The 25,116-nt window shown below is 38.1% G+C and overlaps 1 protein-coding gene across 1 annotated transcript in view; it reads right to left on the bottom strand.

The window, feature by feature from the left end:
• Positions 1-23,406, bottom strand: part of PHIP (pleckstrin homology domain interacting protein) — a 97,335-nt gene extending 73,929 nt beyond the window's left edge. The window contains exons 1-5 of the mRNA XM_058800733.1: positions 23,256-23,406; positions 23,044-23,142; positions 12,401-12,561; positions 7,139-7,360; positions 6,476-6,576 (exon numbers count right to left, since the gene is read on the bottom strand). Coding sequence (XP_058656716.1) covers positions 6,476-6,576; positions 7,139-7,360; positions 12,401-12,484 — 407 coding nt within the window. The 5' untranslated portion in view covers positions 12,485-12,561; positions 23,044-23,142; positions 23,256-23,406. The remainder of the gene's footprint in view (positions 1-6,475; positions 6,577-7,138; positions 7,361-12,400; positions 12,562-23,043; positions 23,143-23,255) is intronic.
• Positions 23,407-25,116: the final 1,710 nt, after the last annotated feature.

Genomic DNA, 25,116 nt, shown 5'->3' with positions numbered 1-25,116 from the left:
TCTGTGATCTTTCCTGCAGGAGTTTTAAGGTAACTCCATGCAGATTTGTGACAAGAAAACTTCACAAGATACACTAAACAAAACAAAGATCTTTCCTACAAAACAGTTGAAATGTTCCTTAACTGATATACTAACGAGAATTATCAAACAATTCAATATGCAGTTTACATAACTTGGAACAAATGTAAATAAATACGCTGTTATTTTCTTCCACTGTTGTTTGTGAACTCTGCCTTTGGCATTAGGACAGCTACAAAATAGAGAAAGTATGCACTTACATCCTAGTTCAGAAAATCAATTTAAATTCTCAAACTTGCATCTCTCCAATGTGTGCTATTTTAGGCATTAGGAGACAAGATATTACAGCACTCTTCTATAATACAGCAGATTGCAAAATGAGTTGGGCAATCAGTATTTTTGTGAAGCATGGAAAGGCGACAAAAGCTGGTTCTCTCCAGGACCATTAAAGTGTTCCACTTTAAATATATTTTCAATGTATTTATTAAGTGTTTTATTAGTTTATTAATCTAACATGCAGACTAGCCAAACTCTGGTCATGTAGTAGTTAAAGCAAGACTTCTTCACAGATGTGAAGATGTGTGATATAATCTTTCTAACTTAAGTCTTCATTCACAAGTTAATGAAAAAGGTTCAGCATATCTGAATTGTGATATATTACCAGCCCCTTTAACATCAAGTGCCTTCTGCATAATAAAGTGTCGTGGTTTGAGAGGAAATAAGTTTTCTGGGATATGCTGTGGTCAAGCCAATAGGTATTCAGATTTGCATATTGGCACCTGGTGTGGCCACTGGGGACACAGATACACCTCTGAGAACACAGGGGTTAAAAGCAGAGCACTCCCAGGGGAAGCTCTCTTGGGTTCCAGTGGGGAAAGAGTTCGGATCCCACCCCCGGCCCAGCTGCTGGCTGAGCAGGGGAGGGGAGGCCATGCGGCCGGGTGAGCTAGGCCAGGGCCTTGGACAGAGATGGGAGGTGAAGAGGCCCCGAGGATGGAAGGGTGGGAGAAGCACCAGGAGGGATCAGGCGGCTCCTCCCAGGAGAGAGAGAGAGAGAGAACAGCCTGTGCCTGTGCTACCTTGAAACTCGATAACATGTGCCGGCTGTGCTGCCGAGAAGGAGAAGGGGTGGGGGGGGTGCAGTGAGAAGGTGCCCAGCCTCTGTGGGAGATCTGGGCGGGCAGTGCCTGAGCTTTAAACCCTTTTTTGGACAATGAAAATTTGCAGAACATTAACCTTTCCTAGAAGAGAGATAGAGATGAAATGGAAGAAGGAAATGTGCAAGTGTGAAGGTCTGGGCAAGTGAAGTGAAAGATGTCAGAAGAGTAGAGAAGTGTCTTAGGTGGGAAGAGATGATGGAGTGGCTTAGCTGGACTTTTCTTGTTATAGCCATGGACAGAACCATGTTTTCTGTGACACAGAGACTGCATCCAGGGAGAGGCAATGGCTCAGAGCCTCTCTGAGCCAGTATTCAGTGTTCAGTGTTGAGAACCCATGGGCCCAGGAGGTGAAATTTGGGGGGGACAGGTGTCCTGAAGGTGAGACTGTGCTTTTTTTGGAATGAGACAAAGCATCCTTAAAAGGACAACCCTAGAAGCAGCTCTGGTCCATGGGCAGTGGTGAGAGCACTGGGCATGGAAGGAAGAGGTCACGATGGCAGATGTTCTCCAGGCGGTGCTACATGTGACAGGAAACATATGGGGTTTCAATGGTATTTCCTGGGGAAGCCTATGGCACAAGAAGGACTCATCTCCTCTTGATGAACTGAGAATCGATTATCTAAAGGGTGGTGATGGACTGAGAGTTGGTGATCTGAGGGATGGATATATTGGAAATTTGGTGGGGGGAGGAAGAATGTTTTTGGAAGGTTTTCATTTTTCTGTGTGCTCCTTTTTACAAATAGTTGTAGTGCAGTTAATAAAGTTTTCTTTTCTTTATTTCTAAGTGGGGGCCTGCTTTGCTTATTCCTGGTCACATCTCACAGCAGACACCAGGGAGGGTGTATTTTCATGGGGGCACTGGCATTGCGCCAGCATCAAACCATGACATAAAGCAAATGGGAAATATCACATCACACTGATGACAATTGAGAAATCAGTGTCCTGTCCAAAACAGGAATGTCACAATCAGCATGTGTTTTTCCTGAGATTTTTTTCCATCTTTTTAAAATTATGGGAAAATAAATAGATAAGAAGAAAAGCAGTACACCAAGCTCCTCTATTCAAATCTGTGAGACAGTTCTGCTGCCTTGCTCATATGGTCTGTCAGTAACAGGCTAACACTGCAAACTTGTGATGCAAACAGGTGGCACAAGAAAAATGAAACTCAGTGTCTTCCTCTGAAAGGATATATAGGGAAATATTTCACAGTGCAACTAATTTAACTGTGATGCACTGACCAGTTGTAATAATAATTCTCCCTTAAACTTGAATGAAGCACATGACTATTCAGTTTCTGATGAGGCAGACTTTCTCACTCCTCCCTACTGCAAACTGATGCAGGATTCAACTCCTGTGTTTACTACCACCACCCAGAATAGTAAAAGAAGACTAAACCCAGGGTAAGATTTGATTGCCTAAATTTTCAATTGTTTTACCATCTTGTTGGGGCTACATTCTGTGAATTCCTTGCCTGCAGCAACAACCAGTCTTCCTCTGTTTGGAAACTGAATTATCCTACCTGGAATGTTACTGCTTTTAGACAGACATGATAGCTTCCTGGTCATGGTCATAAATCTCTTCAAGGAAAGAAGAAGAGCACACAGGTGCCCCTGTAACACTAAAGAATATGCATCCACACTAATCACAGAATCATGTGAACAAGGTTGCTCACTTTCCTTTGAACAACCTGAGAATTTTTTGGTCAGCTGCACCAATGTCTCTCTCATCCTGTGACACTAAATCTATTGTAATATGTCCTTTTGCAGTTCATCAAAACAAAGCTGTCACTAGCATCTCCAGACTGAGCTATATGTCTGACCCAAACACAGAACATGCCTCAATTAACAAGGCTATCAAAAAATGGGAGACCAACTAATTTCAGACATACTATTAATTAAATTATATAAACTGTAGCAGAGTTGTTGTCAAAGCTGAATTACAAGATTTTTGCAATCTGAGAATGAAACAAAATAAATATTTGCAAAGATAAGGAAAAACCACAGAAAGTACACAGTGTAGTTAAAAATAAAACTGATTATTTTTGAGAGCACACTGAACACAATACAAACTCTGCCTCTCCCCTATTCCATGAAACAGCTCAGCAAAGTACTAATGGCACTGCCAATCATCTTGAAATGACAATCAATCAACCACATGATCATCATGAGGCTGCCCCTCACCAGGGGCACCAGGTGATTCGAGTAGTGTTGAGTACAAAAAGCAGGCATGGGATATATTGATTTTTTTTTTTCTTTAAAGTAGCTAAAATTTCAAGACTTTACCAACCCATCCCCATTTGAAGCATGGGATAATTTAGTGACACATTTTCATCACTGATAGAAATTGCATCCTTGTAGAGCAAGCTGCAGTCAAGCTCAGGAGGAACATGAATTCAAGTTCCGACTTAAACATGTTACAGCATCTTTCCCCTGATCTACTCAGAACTCTAAGTCCTGTTTGAAAGCTCCTTTTGGGGGTGGGAGTTGTACTAGAACAAGACACAGGGCAGCAAGCTCAGAGGCTGAACAACCATGGTAAGATCTTATTGTCCCTGCCAGCTTTCCTCCTCTTCAGAAATATTGAACAGAAGAAAGCCTGTATTTTTTACTAGATAGATAAATGGAAGGATAACCCTCCCATCTTACCAGTGATACTCTCTTCCAGATGGCCTACACATCATATTTTTTTAATGTAACTTCAAAAATGACATTATGGCAAAAATGCCTTATGACAAAAATTAACAGGCATCTTTCTTTCTCTTGATGCTCTTATATTGCTGGTACTTGTTTTCCCCCAGCACATAACTGAATGAATGTAGAGGGAACCTGCCACACTTCTGCAGCTCTGGGAGGAGAACCACATCCAAGTGTGTACGAAGTGCAATCACCTCATTGAAAATTGCTCTGACAATACAAACCCATTGCTGAGCTGCGCTGGCCATGCAATGCAGCCTTCTTGTGGAAAATTACACTGGATTGCAAGTTTCCCAGTAAAATTTATTTTGGTTTACCGGAATAATCATGATAAGCACATGAGTTTACAGGAAGGTTTACAGCTTAGCACATAAAGTAAAACTTCCCCTAACCAACAATTTCGTAAACTAGTACACTGTTCAATTCAAGAAATTAAGACTCATCTGTGTGTCCAACTATTTTTGGTATTATAAATGGCACACAATTATACTCCAGGCCTAAAAGACATACTTGTTTCTAATTTAGACATTTTTATCAAGTTTTAGGTTGGATTAAAAAGCATCAATTACTTCAAATACATTACAGCTCTCTTAAACAAAGACCTAAAAGAAGAAAAAGCACACAGTGATGCCTTTTAATATCTTTATATAATGAATAATACCCTGTGGCAAGGAGTTTTGTAACTCAGTTGCATGTTTTGTAAAGAACCATCTCTTTCCACTTTGAAAATTGATACTTTCATTTGATACCTTCTAGAACCATAAGGGCCCACAAGAAATTCCTCATTATATTCCCTCTTCAACACACTCACAACTGTACATTACTCATCTTCATCTATTCCTTTTTTTCCAGACTGAAAAAATACAGCTTAATGACTTCCTCTTCTTCTCAAACCCAACATAAAAAGTATTCCAAAACAGAAGGTAAGAGCAGTAGAAAAATTCCAGTCTCAAAATTTAATCTGCACTCTGTTGTTAAGCAACACGAGTCACTGGCATGACTTAGGTTACCAAACCACTTCCTTGCTGTGCTGCACAAGACATCTCAACTGATCTGTTTTCTCTATGCCCCTGTCTGATCACATCTATTGAAATGACTTCTACATGAAAGCATACCTCAAATATCTTCTCTTATTTTAATATTTGCTGAGCACATCACTAACAATTTTTATTCTACAAATATACATCACCATGGGAGAATCCCCTACCATAATAGGTACCAATTTTCTCCCTAAGTTTTGTCTCAAGACAAATCTCATCCAATTCCATGATTCATTCAAACTTTCATGATTTCTAAATAATCATCTCGCAGCTTATATATTATAATCTACCTAACTCTCAAGGATTCACTATTTTCTAATGACAGAATTAGTTTCAAAAATCAATTCCATAGGCTAAACCTTTACTTAGGAAAAGAAGAAAAGAAAGAAAAGAGAAAGATAAAAGAAAAAAACATGTGGGCTCAAAAGGTTTACCAGTCAGAGAGACTAAAATTTCATCTTGTCAACAAGAGCTCAAACTTAGGAAGCCTTAAGAAAAATAATGTGGTGGCAACTCCTTTCCTTCACACAAAAAGAAGCATGTAAGCTATCTCCTGCTGTGCTCAGTAAAAAGAGGAGTCTTAATTTGATTACAGCTTGCACTAGACAACAGAGGAGTAAGAACGTGCGACACAGCTTCATTTACAGTTCCAAAAGAGAGACAAAACATCCAGGGAACATCAAAATAGTTAAGGCCCTAACAACTAGAAAAGTACCAATGCAAGTGTGCCTGCATGCTCTGCACAACCTCAGCACACTGGAAGAAAAAGATTCTAGCAGCAATTACCAAAACTACAAGGAAATTGAACTTACCTGTGAGGAGCATATATCCATAAGAACATATCCCATCATCAGAGCTAAACCACTGATGATTACTAAAACAACTATTTCCAATTTTAAGCTATAGGTTTTAGTGATAAAGGAAAACAAAAAGCAAAGAACATTTGAAAGCTGCTGAGCAAGTTGATTTTAAAAAACTGTGTATAAAAGTCCTGAAAACATTTTTAGTAACTTTGAAGGCAGAAACTTCAGGCACAACTTCAGCCATCAATAATGGCTGTCCAAGAATTCTGCCTTCTGCCATGTTACAGCCAAGAGCAACTATGAAAAGGTAACATAGGTAAGGAAACAACAAACATTAAAAATATTCTATCCTGATTTATACTAAGACATTACTGTCTTCTTTAAAAGTGGATTTTGCAATATATATTGCAATAATTTTATTAACATAATTTTAATTTCATTTGAAATTGCAATGACATCAGAATAATGGAGTGCCAACTTTGACATTATATTAAAGAAAAAACCCCAACAGTGGACTCATTTTCGAAATTAACAGATATACGTTATCACTCCACATAATGTTGCATTAACAAATTAGTTTTTAAGAGATAAGCAAGCAAGCTATAGCTACATCAGAAATAGATCATATCCAACAATCATATACTGAAGTAGTCAATGACAAAATGACAAGCTTGGTTTAGTCACATTTTTTTCTATATTTGTACATCATTCTTAATCACATAAACAGAAGTAGCAATAAATAAAATAAAATAGCAACTAACTTTATTTTAAGGGTGCCAGCATCCCACAGCCAAAAGCATATAGTTCCATCTGCCCCGGTTGAAGATAAGTATCTCTTTGAGCCACTGCATAGTGGAGAGAACTGGGGAAAGGAGGAAGAAAAAAGAAAAGTTTTCCTGTTAATCTGTTCCAGATGTGCTAAGGAATTCCCCAATTCATCTCAACAGGAAAAAAAAAAAGTCAAGCATCAAACCATACTTAAGGGAAACTGATTGGAATGAACACCAAAATAACAAAATGTTGCTCTGTCACCCCTTCCAGAACAACCCTTCTGGGTTACTTGCCAAAGCCCTCCAGGTACCTCCTCCCTCCCCACCAACCAAGTTGCACAATAGCATGTAAGTCATGCAAACAAAACCACAGTACTCCCAGTGACTGCAGTTTTTACTCAATGCACTTGTGCTCAGAATCACAGCCCTCAAAGAAATGGTACTTCAAAACAGAACTGCCCACACATGTCATGCAATTTTTTTGAACAAGGATTATGTCTGGGATTCTTCAAAGGTCAGGCATTTTGACAATAAATGTGTTTTTTCACAATGCATACCATAAAAATTCCTTCCCACTTCAAGCTTACTTGCCAGGCATGCTTTCCTATTATGCTGAACATTCTCATGACTGATTTTGGCAAAGTGAAAACCTACCTGCAATGATGTTATAGATGCACTGTGGCCCTGCAGGACCGCTAAGGGTGCACAAGTTCGAAGGCACCAAACCCGGATCATTTTATCACAGCTTCCAGCAGCTATCATGGTGTTTTCATAGTTTACTGCCATATCAGATATTTCAGCTGCATGCCCTCTCAGGGTAGCCAACAACCTTCCATCATCAGTTGCCCAGATTTTTACAAGGCAATCATCTGACCCCTAGAAGTAAGGTAGAAATAATTTCAACCACACCATTGGCGGTTTTGATGCTAGAGTAAGCACAGTGAAGTGAAAAACAGAACTAGTGACATGCAGATACTCCCACCCATGCTTTTAACATTTTCCACACTGCATTCAAAACACAAGTTTACATTGATTCTCAACAGTATATACAAATCACGATGCATTTGTAATACAGATCACAAATCCTACAGCATGTTGGTTTATGCTTCAGTAAGACACTTTTTCCAAAAATCTAGCACAAATGAAGAAGTTGTTGCAAGACATTAAAATAAAGATTTACATTAAAAGTGAAAGTTAATTATAAACGGTTATAGTCTATCATTTATACCCACATATGTTCCTTATCTTCCTAGTCTCATCATCATCATACTTATCACAACAAGTTAGGTAAAGAGCATTTATGAACAGCTATTCTATTATTAGGACAAAGTATTATAAACCTGCTTAAATAGTCACATTCACATAAACATCAAAATGATCATTCTTTCTCAACAAATTCAAGAGGTTTCATCTACATATTCATACTTAACTAAAGTTTTGCTGGTCTTCCTACACAATTGTAACAGCTACTGGCCTGTATACAACAAATTCCCAGACCTAACAAAAAATTCAGATCTCATTCCTTCATTTTTTTATTGCATTTCTGTGCCTTCCTGAAAGTCTGAGCATCTGCACACCATGGCTCAATACCATGACATTTGAACACTGCACACACACTGACAGACAAGGTTTATTGTAAACATTTACTTCAATTACTTAGGTTTAGAAGCAATACAAAGTTGGGTTATAATATCCAGAGCACTGATCTGCTACTGGACACACACAGGTGCTACACGTTACAATGTGACACCACCCTTATAAAATGTCACCAGTTTTTCCTATTCCATCTACTTACAGTGCCTCTGCACATCTGCCTCTGTAATCTAGTAACTGCACTTTAAAGACAGCAGAAGGCATGGAAATACTATCATCTACCTTTTATAAAATACCACCAGGTCTCCTAGGCAAAGGAAATAGTTACAGAAGCTTGTTCATAATTATATTTTTTGCCTCTTGGGTGAGAAGAGCAATGATACAGCCTATACTATTTCTACCTATGCATAAAACTTCCATGCTGAGATTCTGTGGAACACATTTGCCTTTTAACTGCTAGACTGCCACAGTGCCAGACCAGGGAATACAACCAGAGTCTGAGTTACAGCAATGAGCAGGACAGAATCACAAAATTGCTGAGGTGAGAAGATACTTTGGTCTAGTCCAAACTCCCTGCTCAAAAAAGGACAGCTAGAACATGTGCTGTATCTACCACTCAGGTTTTTTCATCTTCTGGGCATCTACTGAAGGCACCCTCTTGTTCTGTCACCCAGGCTCTTAAATGAAGGATGAGAGAGTACCGGTCCCAGTACCAAAGCCTGTGGTACACCACTAGTGACTGGCCTCCAGCTGGACCTTGTGCTGCTAATCACAGCCCTTCAAACCTGCAAATGCCCCAATCTGCCAGTCTCACAGTCCACACATCTAACCTGTACATCATCAGTTTGTCAGTAAAGATGTTACAACTGTCTGAAAGATAGTATCTGCTCGTGTGGTTCTGTTACCATGATATGAGACTGGAGTATGAAGAAGCTTGCATATTCTTATCAAAATGCAGTCACCACCAAAAAACCCAAGACGCTGAGACAGAAGGATATGTGTGCTTGCTGGTGTGTAAAACTGCAAATAAGAGCCTCACTGCTCTAGAGAGACCTGAAAGTAGGGGGAGGGAATGGCAGACCCAACACTAGAAAAGGTAGAAATCAGTTACAGACAAAGATGTAAAATGGTCAGCAAGGAAAAAAAAATAATAATTGTGGCACCTAACACCACCTGGAGGGTCCCCAGAGGTCTTTTTAGTAGCAGCAAACCAAGGCAAGAACATCAGCATAAAATGGGCCTGCTCCCTGCCAGCTGGCTATAGTGTCACTATAGAGGCACATGTTGTACATCTCCACGGCAGAGAAAAAATACTGTCAGCCAAGCCTCAACAATGAAAATGAGGCAAAAATAAGGCAGGGGGAAAGAAAACAAAAGAGAAAAAAACTAAGGTAAAATTATAAATTCTGTAGCCCCTTGGCAAGACATCAATATTAGACTTCAGACAAATTGATGTGTTACTATCTGATCTGAATGGGACAATCCAAACTCTTAAAGTACTGTTGTAATTCTACTAGCAAGGGTAATTGGCTTACACCACAGCTCATGTTTCCAAGGTTATATCCACAACTGCTACAAATTATATACCTATTAAAAGGCATCTGTCAAAAGTGAATCCTAAAACAACTTCAGCACCAAGAGAGAATTGATGACTGCATAACCAAGTTATGGAGTAAAATTGGTTCATTTTCCTACCATTACACACACTTGTGGGATGAAGTGAAACTGCCAAGCAACACACAAATTAATCTTGGGTTGGAAATCCTACACAGACTATTACACAAGGCTGTTTATTATTCCCTAGAAAGAACAATCTCAGCAGAGACAGGAAAATAAAGGTGAGGAGAAAAGGAGGTATTTGCAGTCAGAAATTTAAGTAGTGCAGGAACTAGAGAAGACAATATTTTTGTGCATGGGTTCTGCAAGTCATGCTTTTCAGTAGAACCAGAACACAAAGTTTCTACAAGCTGCAGGGGAGCAGCTACCTAACCACAGTCTTCCCCACAGGTTGCAAGGGAATATCTATCCCAGCACCTGAAACACCTCCTCCTCTTCCTTCTTTCACTCATGATAAGTCCTGCAGTACTGTTTCTCTCAGTTATTTCACTACTCTCTCCCAACCTGCAGCCACCCTGGGATTTTTCTTCTCCTTCTTAAATACATTATACCAGTGGCACTACCACCATCACTGATGTGCTGAGCCTTGGCCAGCAGTGGGTGTCTCTTGGAGCCAGCTGGCATTGGCTCTGCCAGACATGGAAGAAGCTTCTGGCAACTTCTCACAGAAGCCCCCTCAGCACCACAACCTTGCTACATGAACACAATAAAGACCAACTAAGCTGGTAACTGTCCCATTTCCACTGTCTTTAGGCAAAATAGAAGTAACATCTTTCTAGCAAGGACAACATCTCCCAGATGACTATGACTCAAAAATGTGCTGAGAACACCTTTTTTTCCTTTTAACTTGAAACAGAACATGAACAAAGCTTGAATTTAGAGGCTTTCAATCCTTCAGATGTCAGGTGGAACAAGAAACAATTATGATGCAGTTTCCAGAACCAATTACAAATCTAAAACAACACAACTAACTAACATCACACTGAAGGCTGCAGAGTAAAAATGTAAGGCAAGAACAACTCCCCACTGATGCACGCAAATTTACATACCACACTAGAGACTTCAGTAGTTGCAGTGGTCTAGATTGAAAAGAACTGGCACCATTTCATTATACAGATGCAATTACAGCACAACAGTTCATGACTGTTTATCCACTGACTATATGAGGCCAGCTAGAGTAACTTGGGTTTTAATGAAATGTGGAATATAACCATTTGCCAACAACCCCTTAAACATCCACCCGAAGAAGACTGGATTTACCTCAAAGTGCAGAGATAAGTTGTTCAGTCCTAGGCCCTCCAAAATGAAAATTCAGCAACCACAATTAATATCTATGGCCACTTTATTTAACACCTGAAGTAATCATGATCTAAACTGGGAACTTTCTTTCAAGCAACTAGACCAGGACACCAGTCAGCAAAGGAATGCCAGCAAAACTCTGGGGTTGCAGAAACATATCACCCATCTCCATCTCCCATTTTATTCCAGGTTGTTCTACTTCTCTCTTAGATTTTATGAGAGAATTCTCTTGACAGTAACAGCAGTTTTTTTCTTTCATGCATTCTGCCATGTCATATACAAAATAAACCCACAACACAGAGCCTATTTCCTGGCAAGTAAATCATGTATAAACCACAGGACATGAGATTTTAATGCCTGTGATTCAGCTTGGTGACAAAAACAAAATAAATATGAAAATTAATCTTTTCTATGCCTGAAGTAACAAGTGAACTAATAAATAAGCCTGTTCAGAACACTGCAAAGTGTCCCATTCCTTCAACCACACATTTCCCCATGGGACACAGCAAGATGCATGTGGGCAAAAGGGAGAATCATATTTACAACTGCCTTGAAAGAATTTTAGAAGTTAGGACTGCAAGGCAAAATAGGAAACCTGAACTGTACTTCTATCAGCATTGTTCAAGCTATCTGACATGAGGTTAGAAGGACACAATCAAGCTCCTGAATCCACACAGGTATCAATTATATCCAGTGTTTGTAGGAATCCAATAAATGCAGCCAAAGCATCCTGGACTGGCATGATGTGTGTTTATGAAAGCTTTGTCTCTACTGAAACTGACTACTCACCAAGAAATCTAAATATTACACTGACATCTATGTGGTTTTATAAATCCCATTCCTTTGAAAACCTGCAATTTCAGTACTGATTTCAGACATCTGTCTAGAATTTATGACGTAACAACACAAAAAAAAAGGCAAATATTTAAAAATACTAAAAACACTAGTATTGAAAAAAGATCCTAGGATTTCATAAAGACAATTTGTTGTGAACCAACATTTGTTACAACACAGCATGTGATTATTCTCTCTCTGACTTCCTAATCTAATTCTGTGGTGGCAGTTCCTTGTTTACTTATGTTTTTGCTAAACAAAGCCAGAAGATAGAACCCAAACAGAGTAAATCCTTTCCATTGAAAATGAACATTTTTCTCAATGAACTACACACATCAGCAACCACCATCACATCTCTAGTGTTCAGATACATATGCCAAAACTATTTTAGAGTGTAAACCAGCATGGCTATTAAAAAGCAAATATGAGAGGAACAGTAGTAAAGGACTTATTCTGCTTTTCATTCATCATCATTGTATCTATCCTATATTCAGGTTTTGGAAACAACTAGGTGACATATTATGTGTACTTAAAAATGAAAAGAATCCACAAAAAGAAAGATTTTGTACTCACAGTAAATATTCGCCTGCCAGTCCGATCAAAAGTTACACAGTATACAGAAGACAAGTGTCCCAAAATTCGTTTGTGCATCTTCATATGTTGATAGACTGCAGTTGGAACAAGGCGTTCAAGTCTGTATTTTCCATTTAGTTTTCTTGAAAACAGGGTATCCACTACCAAATGGGTAAAGGAAAAAGAAGAGACACATTTACATTGCATTCATAAACTAAAATACTTGACAAGGATGGAAAATTTATTTTAACACTGGACCACCTGTGCATATGAACAGCTTAGTGTAGCAATTCTCATTTTGCCCTAGTTAGAGAAAAATACAAAAGTAGCCTATGATACAGACAGGGAAAAAGTACTGAACTGCAAGGCATAGTACAAATATTCAATATAACTTTGAACTTGAAGTGGAAGCCCAAATTCAGGAGTACTGAGGCAGCTTCCATGAAGGAGTAACCTACTTCAAATATAAAAAGTGTAAAAGCTTCCCCATAGTTATTAACTGAAGGTCAGCACACATTCAAATCTTCTCCAAGGCAACCTGCTTCTTGAGGTCTGCTCAAACATTTACCAATCACTTGTAAGACCGTTCATTTTTTAAGAATCCTGCTACCCACTACAGCTACACAAACACACGCACAAAACCACCAAACAAAAATTTACAAATGAATTTACCAAAACCTACAGAAATTTCTGAGTTTGACTAACAAAACTTTGTATCAAATAACTTGGTGATATTTTTCACGTTTAAAAGCTAACAAGTTCCAAGAGCAAGAATTCAGTTTAACAAAATGGAAATCTTTCATCAAGAATGTCAGAGAAGAAAATTAAGCTCATTGAAATTAATTTTAAACTGCTATTCATGCAGTAATAAAGCAACAAAGTGTAATATTTCTCTGCATGGATACATAAACATTAGTCACACTCCATATCCCTATCAGACCAAAGAATGGCAATGGTGATACACTTTATAATCTACAGAACTGTGACAAGGCACATAATATAACATTCACACACTGAATGGTGTTGAATGATTTAAAGAAATTTGGAAAGGACCACAGTCAGTCATCCAGTCTAAGCTCCCTGCTCAAGCAGTGCCATCCCAGAGCACATGGCACAGGACTGCACCTAGACAGTTCTGACATGTCTCCAGTGAGGGAGGCTCAACAACCTCTCTGTGTTGTTGAGCAATCTGTAGGGGTGCATAATCACCCATACAAGGAAGAAATTCTTCCTCAGATTCAGGCCAAAGCTTCTGTGCATCAGTTTCTACCTGATCCCTCTTATCCTATTGCTCAGCAACACTGAGAAGAGCCTGGCTTCTTTCTCTTGGCACCCTTCCTTCTGATACCAGCAGACATTGATATGGTCACCTCTCAGTTATTGCCTCTCAAGCATGAGGCCCAGCTCTCTCAGCCTGTCATATTTATCTCAGAGAGAGACACTCCAGTCCCTTAATCATCCTCATAGCCCTCCACTGGACCCACTCCAAGACCTCCATGTCTCTCTTGTGCTGACAATCCCAGAACAGGACAGAGCACTCCAGACTGACCTCATCAGGGCTGAGTAGATCACTTCCCTTGACCTGCTGGAAATGGTCTTCCTAAGGCATTCCTGGACACCACTGGCCTTTTTGGCCACAAGGGCACTGCTGGCTCATGGACAACTTGCTCCCTAGTATCAACTGCAAGAGAGCTATAAACCCCTCACACTGCTCGGGTTTGGCCCAGACCAACAGAACAGTGGTTCATGAGCCAGCACAGGTCAAACTATGTCAGATATGCCAATTTTTACAGTGGAATTGTAGCAACTCTGTAAGAACCACAAGCTTCTTGTGTTATAGCCAAGTGCCAAGTCCATTGGCCTCTGGCCCTAATTCAAGGAATTCTTCCTAGTTCAAGAAGCTCTGTGAAGAAGTGGAATTATTAGCTGTAGAGTAAAGCACTTTTAGTCAAGAAACAATTGCTGTCTTAAGGCTCTACTGTTTTTTCACCCTTCCCTCATACCAGAAAAAGATGCAGTTGCATTTGCTTTATGACAAACTTTTCCCTTGCCAGCAGTCTACTGCAGAACAGCAGGAAACCAAGATTAGTTTAGGCACAAGATAAATCTAGTTTTGGTATCTGACAAATCATCCTGTGTTTAGAAAAAAATCCTCAACAAAAGAATTAAACACACAAAAAAAGAAACCAAACAAGTACACACGCACAAAGAGAATAAAGGTCTTGGTCCCAACAAAGTGAGTTTACACAATAATCCCAAACCACACAGAAATTTTGTCTACTTTTAATATAAGATGGATATGGTTGATGAATATCCCAATGCCTTCAAATGAAACAATAGCTCACAAAAACTGAAAAAAGCTTAGCTAAAAGTTTAATTTGTAGAGATGTGGCAATGAAACAAGACTACAGGGAGACTTTAGAATAAAACAACAAATGGCTTTACATAAGAATGCAATTTTTAATATACACCTGAATTTATAAAAAACTTCTGAAATACTTGAGATCAACTTCAAGCTTGACAGAGTTTATGGGAGTGAGTTGTTTAGTTTTGGGGGGTTTTTGGCAACACTGGAGAAGATAATTTTAGCAGAACACAAGCCAGTATTTCTAAGAATGGTCTCACTGATGCCAATCACCAATGGGCAACTTGCTACTAGTTCACATATCCCTGGGAAACTCAACAGGTGAAATAGCCCTTGTTCAGTAACAATCAACCTGCCAGGGGATACAAAAGGGAATACTGTGACACTAGAAACAATACTGGAATCCATCTTACTCTTTAGCCTTGATCAAAATTTAAAACGTGTAAAAAACTGGTTAAAAATAAAACTAAGTGAATTAAAGAACAATCTGACATGAAAAAAAAAAAAACTCCACAGTATTATGAACTTACATTCTCTGGGAAGAATTTTTTTACCAAGTTCATGCAATTAGCAGAGGGGAGGGGAAGAATCAATCTCCCACAGGTTTAAGCACTATCCATAAACACTTAACTTTTAAGACTTCCTAAACTGGGGGGTATCTTCTGGTTATTTAAAATGGAAATCTTACATCCACCACTGTTTTTTAATATCCCTTTCATTTAACTACCCTTATATTTACTCTTATCAACTTTGCCAAGTGCCAAGAATCTATCCTGATTTCTCTAACCAATTCCCAATTTTATTGCAAACACCTGCAAATTACGCTAGCACATTAACCTTTTTTCCCCTTCCAGAGTAGAGGTAAAAATCAAAAATACGTGTGGGAAAAATTCCTGCATCCAAACAACAAACTTGATTTTTCTTGTCCAAGCCAAGATGAAAAAGGTTACCCACTGTCATAATAATGGCTTTGTACAAATTATAGGCCCTTGGTTTTATAATAATTGTTACCTCAACACTTGTCAAGTCTCTACGCTATTTAGCTAGATTTTAACTGCATTTGAAAACAATGAATTCAGAAAACTGCAACAGCAAGTCTAATCTCTCTTGTTTTAGCCATATTAACACTCTTCTGTTTTTGCTTGGCCTCACACAGATGAGTCAGTATGAAAAAGCTGTAATCACAGAAAGAATGACAAGGTATAAGTAGTTAAATGGTTGCAGTGGGAGCCACAAACTACATAAGGGAGGGAAGGAAGATTATACTTTATCTCAGGATGCATTAGAGAATGCTGGTTGGACCTTACAATGAGTCAACCAACTAAAAGGGAAGGGTTGTAAAGAAGAAAACAAGAGAATAGAGATTGCATGCTCCTTGCTGGAAGGGAACTGTGAAATGGACACGGAAATTAATACTACCTTAGGTTTACATTCCCATCTTCTACTTACACATAAGGTTCTGTTTTTAAAATAAATAAATAAAATAGAAAATAAATTAAAAAACAGATTTTACTAAGTGGTTGTTACAAAACACAGTATGATAAACAACCACTTACTCCTAAATGATATTCTGGTTTCAAAATTAGAATTCTTCATATTTAATAATCAGTGAAAGCCAGTGTCTGAGAAAGCTGTGAATTTGTTGACATTGTGAAACTTATTCACAAATTTTATTATTTTAATTTGCTAACAATTCCTTACTAACTGGTTCCAAACAAAATTAAGTGGCTTCTAGCTTTTAGTAACTCATGTTTTAGTAACTTATGGGTTTATGTTTCTATACTATGACCAGCCTCCAAGACTGATACAGTCTAGTACCACCCAACCATTGCCCGAGGTGAGAAGGAACCCAATGTATTCCAAGCCCCCTGCTCAAGCAGGGTCAGCTAGAGCAGGTTGCTCAGTGCTGTGTCCAGTCCAGTTTTGTGTCTCCAAGGATGGAGACTTCACAACCTCTCTGAGCAACCTGTGCCAGAGATCTTATCACCCCCCAAAGCTGTTCTCTTATGTTTAAATTGAAGTTCCTCTATTTCAGTTTTGGTTCATGATCTGTCATGTCAGGATGCACTGATGAGAAGAGTCTGGCTCCATCTTCATTGCATGCTCCAATTCAAGTATTTATAACTGATGATACTACCACCACCATCCTGCCCATGCCACACTTTCTCTGCTCAAGGCTAAACAAGTCCAGGTCTCTTGGCTCCTCTTTGTATAACAGACACCTCAATTTCTTCATCACCTTTCTGGTCCTTTGAGAGACCAGTTAACAGACTGTCCATGTAGGTCTTTTCCTGAGGAGCTGGATCCAGCACTCCAGGTGTGATCTCATTTGCACTGAGTAGAGGGGAAACACCCACAAACTAATGGCAATGCACTGCCTCCAGCAACCCAGGATGCTGTTTGGGTTTTGTGTGCAAGGTCACATTGTGTCTGACACATTCAGCACCAGGACAGCCAAGTCGTTTTTTCCACAGCTGCATTCCAGCAGTCAACCCCCAGTATATCCACTGGTACATGAAATCATTCCTCCCCAGGGGCAGGACCTCTGCTCTTCTCTTCTGAAAATTCATTCAATTTTTGTTGACCCATTTCTCCACTCTGTCAAGGTCCTTCTCAATCATTCACTACTCCTGGATTTCAGTTGTTTGACAAACTTTTTCCATCATCCAAGTTATGTTCCATCATCCAAGCTATTAATGAAGATGTTGAATAATACTGGTTCTTGCATCAACCTCTGGGGTGCACCATTAGGGACTGGCTCTTGTGCCAGACACTGGAATTCACTCTGCTGATCACAGCCCTTTGACCCCAGCAGTTCTGTCACATCTTTTCAGTTTGTCATTGGGAATGTTATAGAAGTCTGTTCAGAAAGCCTTGCTGAACTCAGGATAAATAGCATTCACTACTGTCCCCTAATCTCCAAGCCCCTCATCTCCTTTAAAAGGTTATTGGGCTAGTCAGGCATAATTTCTCCTTCTTAGATCAATACCAACAACTCTTAACCATGTACCTGTCCTTTCCTACCTTGACCTCCAGAAATATTTGCTTCATCACTTGCCCAGGGACTGAGATGAGGAGGACGCACTTTCATTCTATAAAGTCTCCTTCTCATCCTACTTCAGGTCCCTGTCCCATTCAGCAGCAGGACTACTGCTCCTCCTACTGCTGACAGACCTGAAAAGCTTCATGTGTTGATTCATATCCCTCACCACCTTTATTGCCAGAACTCCAACTTCCGTTACTGCAAAATCACAGAATGGTTGAAGTCAGAAGGGACCTATAAAAATCATCCAGTCTAACCCTACTTTGAAAGAAGGGCCAAATATTGCTCAGAATCTTGAATCTCTAGAGTTAAAAACCAAGCAGGGTAGAGAAAAAAAACTGCCATTCTTGACCTAAAGGCTCTAAATGTAAAAATATAAATTCCTTTTTTCATAAGGGCCACTCAGGAACCTAAAATGCAACTTTGTTTTTAAAATATTGCTTCTGCTGTCACAATTCACTGCTGCCAACAACCTTAATCTCAAAACCACACATCTCAAAGTGTCAAAAACACCTTATTTGTTTGGTTTCCTGTGGAACAATGTAAAAATCAAACAAAGCTGATGGAAGTGGGGGGAGTTTTCAGTAGAACTTACAAGAGTATAGATTTTCTCCCACTCAAAAGGCACGCAACAGGCACCAAATTAATGCCTTCAAAGTTTCAGAATTTCTCTAACTCATTCACACCCCAAACAGAACAGGCAGCTCAAAGAAAAACAGAAATCTGTTAAAAGGATGATAAATTTGGGGGTCTGAAAGATATGGCAGTATTAGCCCTCTTTTTTTTCACTTTGCTTTCTTTCTACTTTCTAATTTCACCAAAATGATCAATTCTACTTCCTTATTTACGTGGCCTTATCACTGAATATGGAATATGCCTTAAAGATGGGGGACAGTAATCTGCCTCATCCACTATCCAGTGATAAATCAAATTTAATTTTGTACCATATATAGGTTACATTTTTAAAATGCCTACACAAGCTTTCATTTTCTTCCTGTCTGGAGTTGTATTTAACTAATGGAAGTTCTGTTCTGAAAACCAGAATCCAACTTCATTCCCTATCCAGTCACACAAAAATAGAACCAGATTCAGAAGAATCCTGGAAGGATACCCAAAGGATATAATTCACTTACAACTCTTACCCTTATTGAATCAAGTTTCATTAACTTAAGAGGCTAGACAGGCCTCTAATGAATACCACAGAATTCAGAGCTGTAAAAAAATAGTAGTAGAGACTGCTAGACAACTCCTTCCACTCTCCAAGCTAGCAAGACAGAATGTATCAAGCATTCTGTTTTGTGCTGTTGAAGGCTTTTTTTCTCCCTTCTTCAAAGACATCCAAGACCAAAAAAAAAAAAAACAAAAAAACCACCAAAAAACAACCTGCTTGAACTGAGTTCTAACTTCCTACCATTCCTCTGTTCAGCTTTCCAACTCTATATGGTATTCCAAGTCTCTTGACTTAGACATGACTGTCAACCAAGTAAAAGGATTAAGCTTGCTATGTTATCAAGCCAAAACTTGTCTCTGGTCAAATCATGAATACTTCTAACTGGAGTATTTCTGAAAACACAAAAATTCTATATACACCTCAAACTTCCCATACAATATTCATTTGCTTGATGAAAGCAACTGCCAACTCTTCCTAATTCAGAGTGGAAAAAGGTGAGATATTTCAAGAGGCAGAAAACAAAAATAAATGAAAGCTACACCATCCTCCTAAGTTCCCTGACTTCAGTAATACCTCAGTTGCTTTCACTATATAGTTCCATTGGTACTTTACCCAGAGTTCCATGACTTCTACCGCTTATTTATTCTTGCACACTAACAAGTCATTTACTTTAGTATAATTGACTCTAGACATGACTAAATGTGTATAAAAAGATGTTACTTTTACACACATCTTTTAATAGAAATGCAGTCTTGGCCTTTATTTTCTTCCTATGGTTAACAGGATAATAGAGTCGCACAAAGTACTGGGCAGTTAGTTTTTAGGCCTAAAGTATTTAATGCATTTCTAAAAAAAGACATTTACACTGCTTTCAGAACCTGGCATTCTCTTTACAGCCAAAACACCAGTACCAGTTAATAAACATACTGAAAAAAGTGTAAAATATCTCAGAACTTCTCTTGAGACAGATTACTCTGCAAAACTGTGAAATACTGATTTTGGAAGACAGATATTTTTTGCTGGTCAGGAAAAAAAAAAAATCTTCTTTGTCTGGGACAAACAGCCAGTCTCATTCAGATCCTCACACCCAAGTAGTCACTTTGCAAAGACCTCTGAGCTCAAAGCTCTCGAAGGTTTATGCTTAGCTTTGTTCCTTTTTCAGCAGTTCCCAAAAATTACTGAAAAAGAGCTCTCTTTCTCTTTCTTCATCCACAAAAATGAGACCTTTAACAAAACAAATTAGTATAGGATTTAGCTGCTTTTGCTCTTTATTGAGCACTTCACCAACTTTTTTATAGGATATACACAAGTGAGCCCAACCAGACAAAGACTATTCCATATTCAAGTTTTACTTTTCATCATGTTCTACAGATACTCTACAGTTTCCAGGGGAAATAAGTACTTGTACAGATCTATTTTAATTGGTATAAGCCAGCTACCTACAAGGCAGGTGGCACAATATACACAAAAATAATTCTAAATAATACCCCATCAGCATCATACCTGCATTGATTCATCAGGCTAGGAAATAAATTAACAACTTTGCACATTCACTGAAATGTAAGTTAAGTTGTCCTGGACAATACAGAAGAATTCCAGTGTCTTTATTCCTGTTCCTTAAACATTAGTAGGTTATCTACCTGAAATACATACAGCCTGAATAATAATAGGTTCTAACTTTTTATATATATAAAATGTAGTCTTCCCAGGGGAAAACTCGAAGTTATTTAAGGAAACAGGAAAAAAAATCTAATTCAATTTATAAAAGAAGTGTTATTCAGGTTCCTTATTTTATTGAGAGATCAGAGTAGACAGAATAAGATACATAAAAAGTAAATGCTTTAGCATACAGCTCTGAACCAAATATCCCAAAAATTCAAATACACTTCACAGTTGAAAACATTCACTTACCAGCACTTATATGAATGTTTGGAAAAGGAAATTACTGGTCATGGAAAAAGTGGTATTTGAAATAACTGTAATTTTGCAAACATTCAGTGCTCTGCAAAAGGCTCAATAAAAATAACATTTATTTAGAAAGCCTGACTTGTTCTTCTCTAAAAAGAGTCTGAAAGTTATTTTTCTTAACATTTTCTTTCACTACCACAGCAGCTCTGCAGCTTTCTTTGAACTTCAGCTACCATGGATCTCATACACTGATCTTTTTCCCTTTAAAAAGTATACACCAGCTACCATACACTGTAAGCCACAGTACAACATAAAACAGTCCTCAATCATTCTGATTCCTCCAACATGTTTTAACATTTCTTCACAAGAAAAGCCAAGCAACCACTAAAGAAATCTTAGCTATTAAAAAGCTCAGTCCTACAGTCACCTTGCAAAAATAGCCCAAGATTTTCCAAGACTATTATCATCAAGCCATTGCACAACCACTCAAGAAGGGAAGGATTTTCTAACCAACAACAAGCATTTTCTCCTACACACCTAGAGCACAATACAGAAAATATCCTCTAAGTGAATACAAAACTAGTGGTTCTAAACAAAACCACATTGAATGATGCAGGTGCTACATTAGGGTTGATCAATTGTGCTGATCAATACACATACCAGCTGAGGAGTTCTTAAAGCTCAGCTCTAAACAGCAAGCAAAAACCACTTTCTCAGCCTACAGTCCAAGCATCTACAGAAATATGGAAAGCGTGTAACTTGTGCTTTAAAATGGAAATGCTACTAGGACACTAAACACTCTGCCATCTAGCAAGTCAAAACTGGCTGTGCTGAACCTGAGAATTTAGCTATAGCATGGTTCTGGTCCAGCTGTTGCGAGATAACTATAATTCTCTGGATTAAGTATAATGGTGTATATTTTGATATTTGATTTTTAATTCCTTCAACTGAAGAAAAAATACAAATAGCCCAAATTAACCTCTCTTGATTTTTACATTTTATACATGTTATGTGTATCTATTTAAATTCATTAAAAACTTAGAGGCTACCAAAAGCCTCCAGAAGGTGTTTAGAGATTGAAGAATTGCCATGGCAAGTTACCACACTAAAAGTCTGTTCCTAATAGTGTCTGCCTACATATTTATATCATTATACTATATATAGTATGTAAATCATTTTTTCACATACTTTGTTATATATTCATTTCCCAATACATCTGCAAATCTTCTCTTTTTTTTTGCCAAGACAGAAACCTTAGTCTTTGCAGCAGCAGCTGCACCTGATCCAGAGCCAATCAACTGGATATTCTCTGCCCACTCTCATCCAACACTGCACATCTATCTGCAGCTACCATTTTATTAAAAAAACCTAGTCCTTTTCTGGTGTAATCCACACAGACAATTTGGTCTTAATCATTTCCCCTTCAGTGGACATCAATAGAGAAAGATTAAAAGATGCCAGTGATTCTGCTCGTTTTTCTATACGTGAAAAAAAGAGAAAGGGTGCTCCTTAAAGAATCTTCTAAAATATCACATCTTGATCCTTCTAGCAACTAAACAAGTGTGTATCTTTGTTCTTAAAACATGAAAGCTAACAAACATTTCAGTGACTATGTGAGAGCTTAAAAATAAAAACTAGAATACCTCTGACCTCCAGCTTTCAATTTTTCAACAGTACATACAGCACATGCATCCTTCATGATATAGCACAGCAGAGAAAGCTAAAGGACAGCTACAAAATTAGTGAATGGACCAGACAGCAAAAAGAATAACTTCTACAAGACTCAATTCTTTCCCAAGGTAACCATTACCAGACTTACTTTCCTACCAATAGGTGTAAGCCTTGCTGCCCTATAATACTAATTATTTATCTACTGGAAGCCTTATTATATCTTTAAGAAAGAGTTTTGTTTGTATGTAGTCATAGTTTAAATACATTTCATTCAATTTCATACTTCAAAGACAAAATTAGCTTCAGAAGAAATTTTACAATAAGTATAGAAACACAGCATCTTAATAGAAACACTAGAAGTAAGCTATGTGACAGTAACAAGGGTAAATATAAACAGAACTACTATTTATCTCTCACCATCATAATAATCAATCACCCTGAGAGTTAGGTATTGAAATGGCAGTGCCAGAATAAAATTGACTTACCTATACTAGGTGGACTGCCATAATTTACAGGGGACTCTGGAGGCCTTCCACAATGTAGTGCAGCAAGAGCAGATCCCTTCCATACAACATGTTTGCAACCTGTTTGTTAAAAATCACACCAAAAAATGAAGGCAAGCGAGCTTTTTCATGCAAAACCACAGGAAAGGTATGAAATATCAGGAAGTCTCAAAATGCTCATGCAATTTTCATACTTTTGTTTGTACGAAGCAAAGACTGTCTGCCAGCCCCCAGTAATGTCTGCACTCCAGGGACACTTTGTGGAATTTCTTGCTCTAGAAGTGGCCCAAGTCGATGGCATATTTGAAGCAAGTGATCAGGTGCCAAGTGTCTGTAGTATTTCACCTATTACATCAAAGAGCAAAGAGAACATTTGAGAAAGAATGCATAACTTTTGATGCCTTACTGGTTTAATCTTTCCCCCCCAGATTGTTACACAAGTTTGTAACAAAATTATAGGATATTAAAGGATAAAAAGGAATAATGACCTTTAAGTACAATAATTCATTCCAGCTGGTCCTAATTAATTCTTCTATTCAGTACATGCCATTTTGTACAGAGAACTGTTGGTATTTACTACTTTCTGACTTCAAGCCACAATTGGTCACACTAATAAGCTCCCTTATAACCACAGTAAAAAAAATTAAAAGTATATATTCAATGTTACACTTAAGTAGTGGTCTGGTCAATTTAAGTTACTGTAAGATAAAGATGAGACAAAGATTGTAAAGACAGGAACATTTACTTCTCTCAAGAATTACAAATACTAAATAAATAACATAGCTTTGTAAAAGAAAATTAAAAAACATTCTGGCTCAATTTACCTAAGTTAAAACACCTTGAAACTTCACAACTGGCTTGCTTTATTTTACATCTAAAGCTTTGAAACAAAAACATTGGCTTAAGTAATTCAACTTCTAAATTGGTATATGTCTTCCCTCTTGCGTCTATAAACATGACAAGTTTTTGCAACAGGTCATAATTACACAGTACAAAAACAAGAACCTATTATCAGCAACATAATTTCTCACCACTTGATAATAAACCACCTTTAATGACTGCCAGATAAAAACAGTTTATTCTTTTGAACTACCATAATTTTAGATCAGAGAACGGTCTTAAATAATAAGGGGGGGGGGAATGTTTTTGAAATGTGTGTGACAACAGTAAAAATCCTACTAACATAAGGCTTTTGGCTAAGAAATGGCATTTTTAAAATCCAAAATTTAAATTGTCAATTTAGACTATAAAAGAAACAAATTAAAATAATCAATAAAGAGGGAGAATAGACTCAGTTTCTCAGATTCTTGTATAGAATTTGGCATGTAGTAGTTTTGTCCTTCATACAGCCTGAAATACATCTTCACTGTTTTACTTCACAGAAGAGGGGGGAAAACCAAAAATACTGAAGAAAAAGCTTGTGATGTTTTGTTATTCTGTAACTAGAGGAGGCCTTGACTGACACTTAGGCAGAATGATGCTTCTATATTACACCAAATTAACAGAATATACCTCATTCTTCATCAAATGTTCTCCTATCTTGCTGACAACCACGATCATTTAATGTACTCCAGCAGTTCGTTAACGTAAAGAGTGCTGATGTCTGAAACTGAGGTTCTGGAAAAACCTTGCTTACACCAGTAATTGCCACCACCACCACAATCTGCTAGTGAAGGAGAGAAAGTTTTCTCTCTCCTGTCTTGGTCTAACACTGGCCAGCAGTTCAGCCTTCGGCAGCCACTTGTTCATTCTCATTGCAGTGGAATGGTGGAGAAAATCAGATGGGTAAAAGAGAAAAACCTTGTGGATTGAAATAAAAACAATTGAATAAGTAAAGCAAAATCTGCACAGCAAGCAAGGCAAAATAAGAATTTATTTACTACCTCACTCAGCAGGCAAATGTTTAGCTGCTTCCTGGAAAAACGGGTTTTCCTTCTATGGATTCTACTAAATTTGTAGATAGCCTTGCAAACTGTCCAAATTTGGCTGCCTAAAAGTTCAATAACTTGCAAAAATCACGTAAGCAAAAAAAAAGTTTTATTTAGAAAAAAAAAT

The sequence above is a fragment of the Ammospiza caudacuta genome, chromosome 3 (genome assembly GCF_027887145.1).
Source record: "Ammospiza caudacuta isolate bAmmCau1 chromosome 3, bAmmCau1.pri, whole genome shotgun sequence".
NCBI lineage: Eukaryota > Metazoa > Chordata > Aves > Passeriformes > Passerellidae > Ammospiza > Ammospiza caudacuta.
This window is presented reverse-complemented; position numbering and strand designations above follow the sequence as displayed.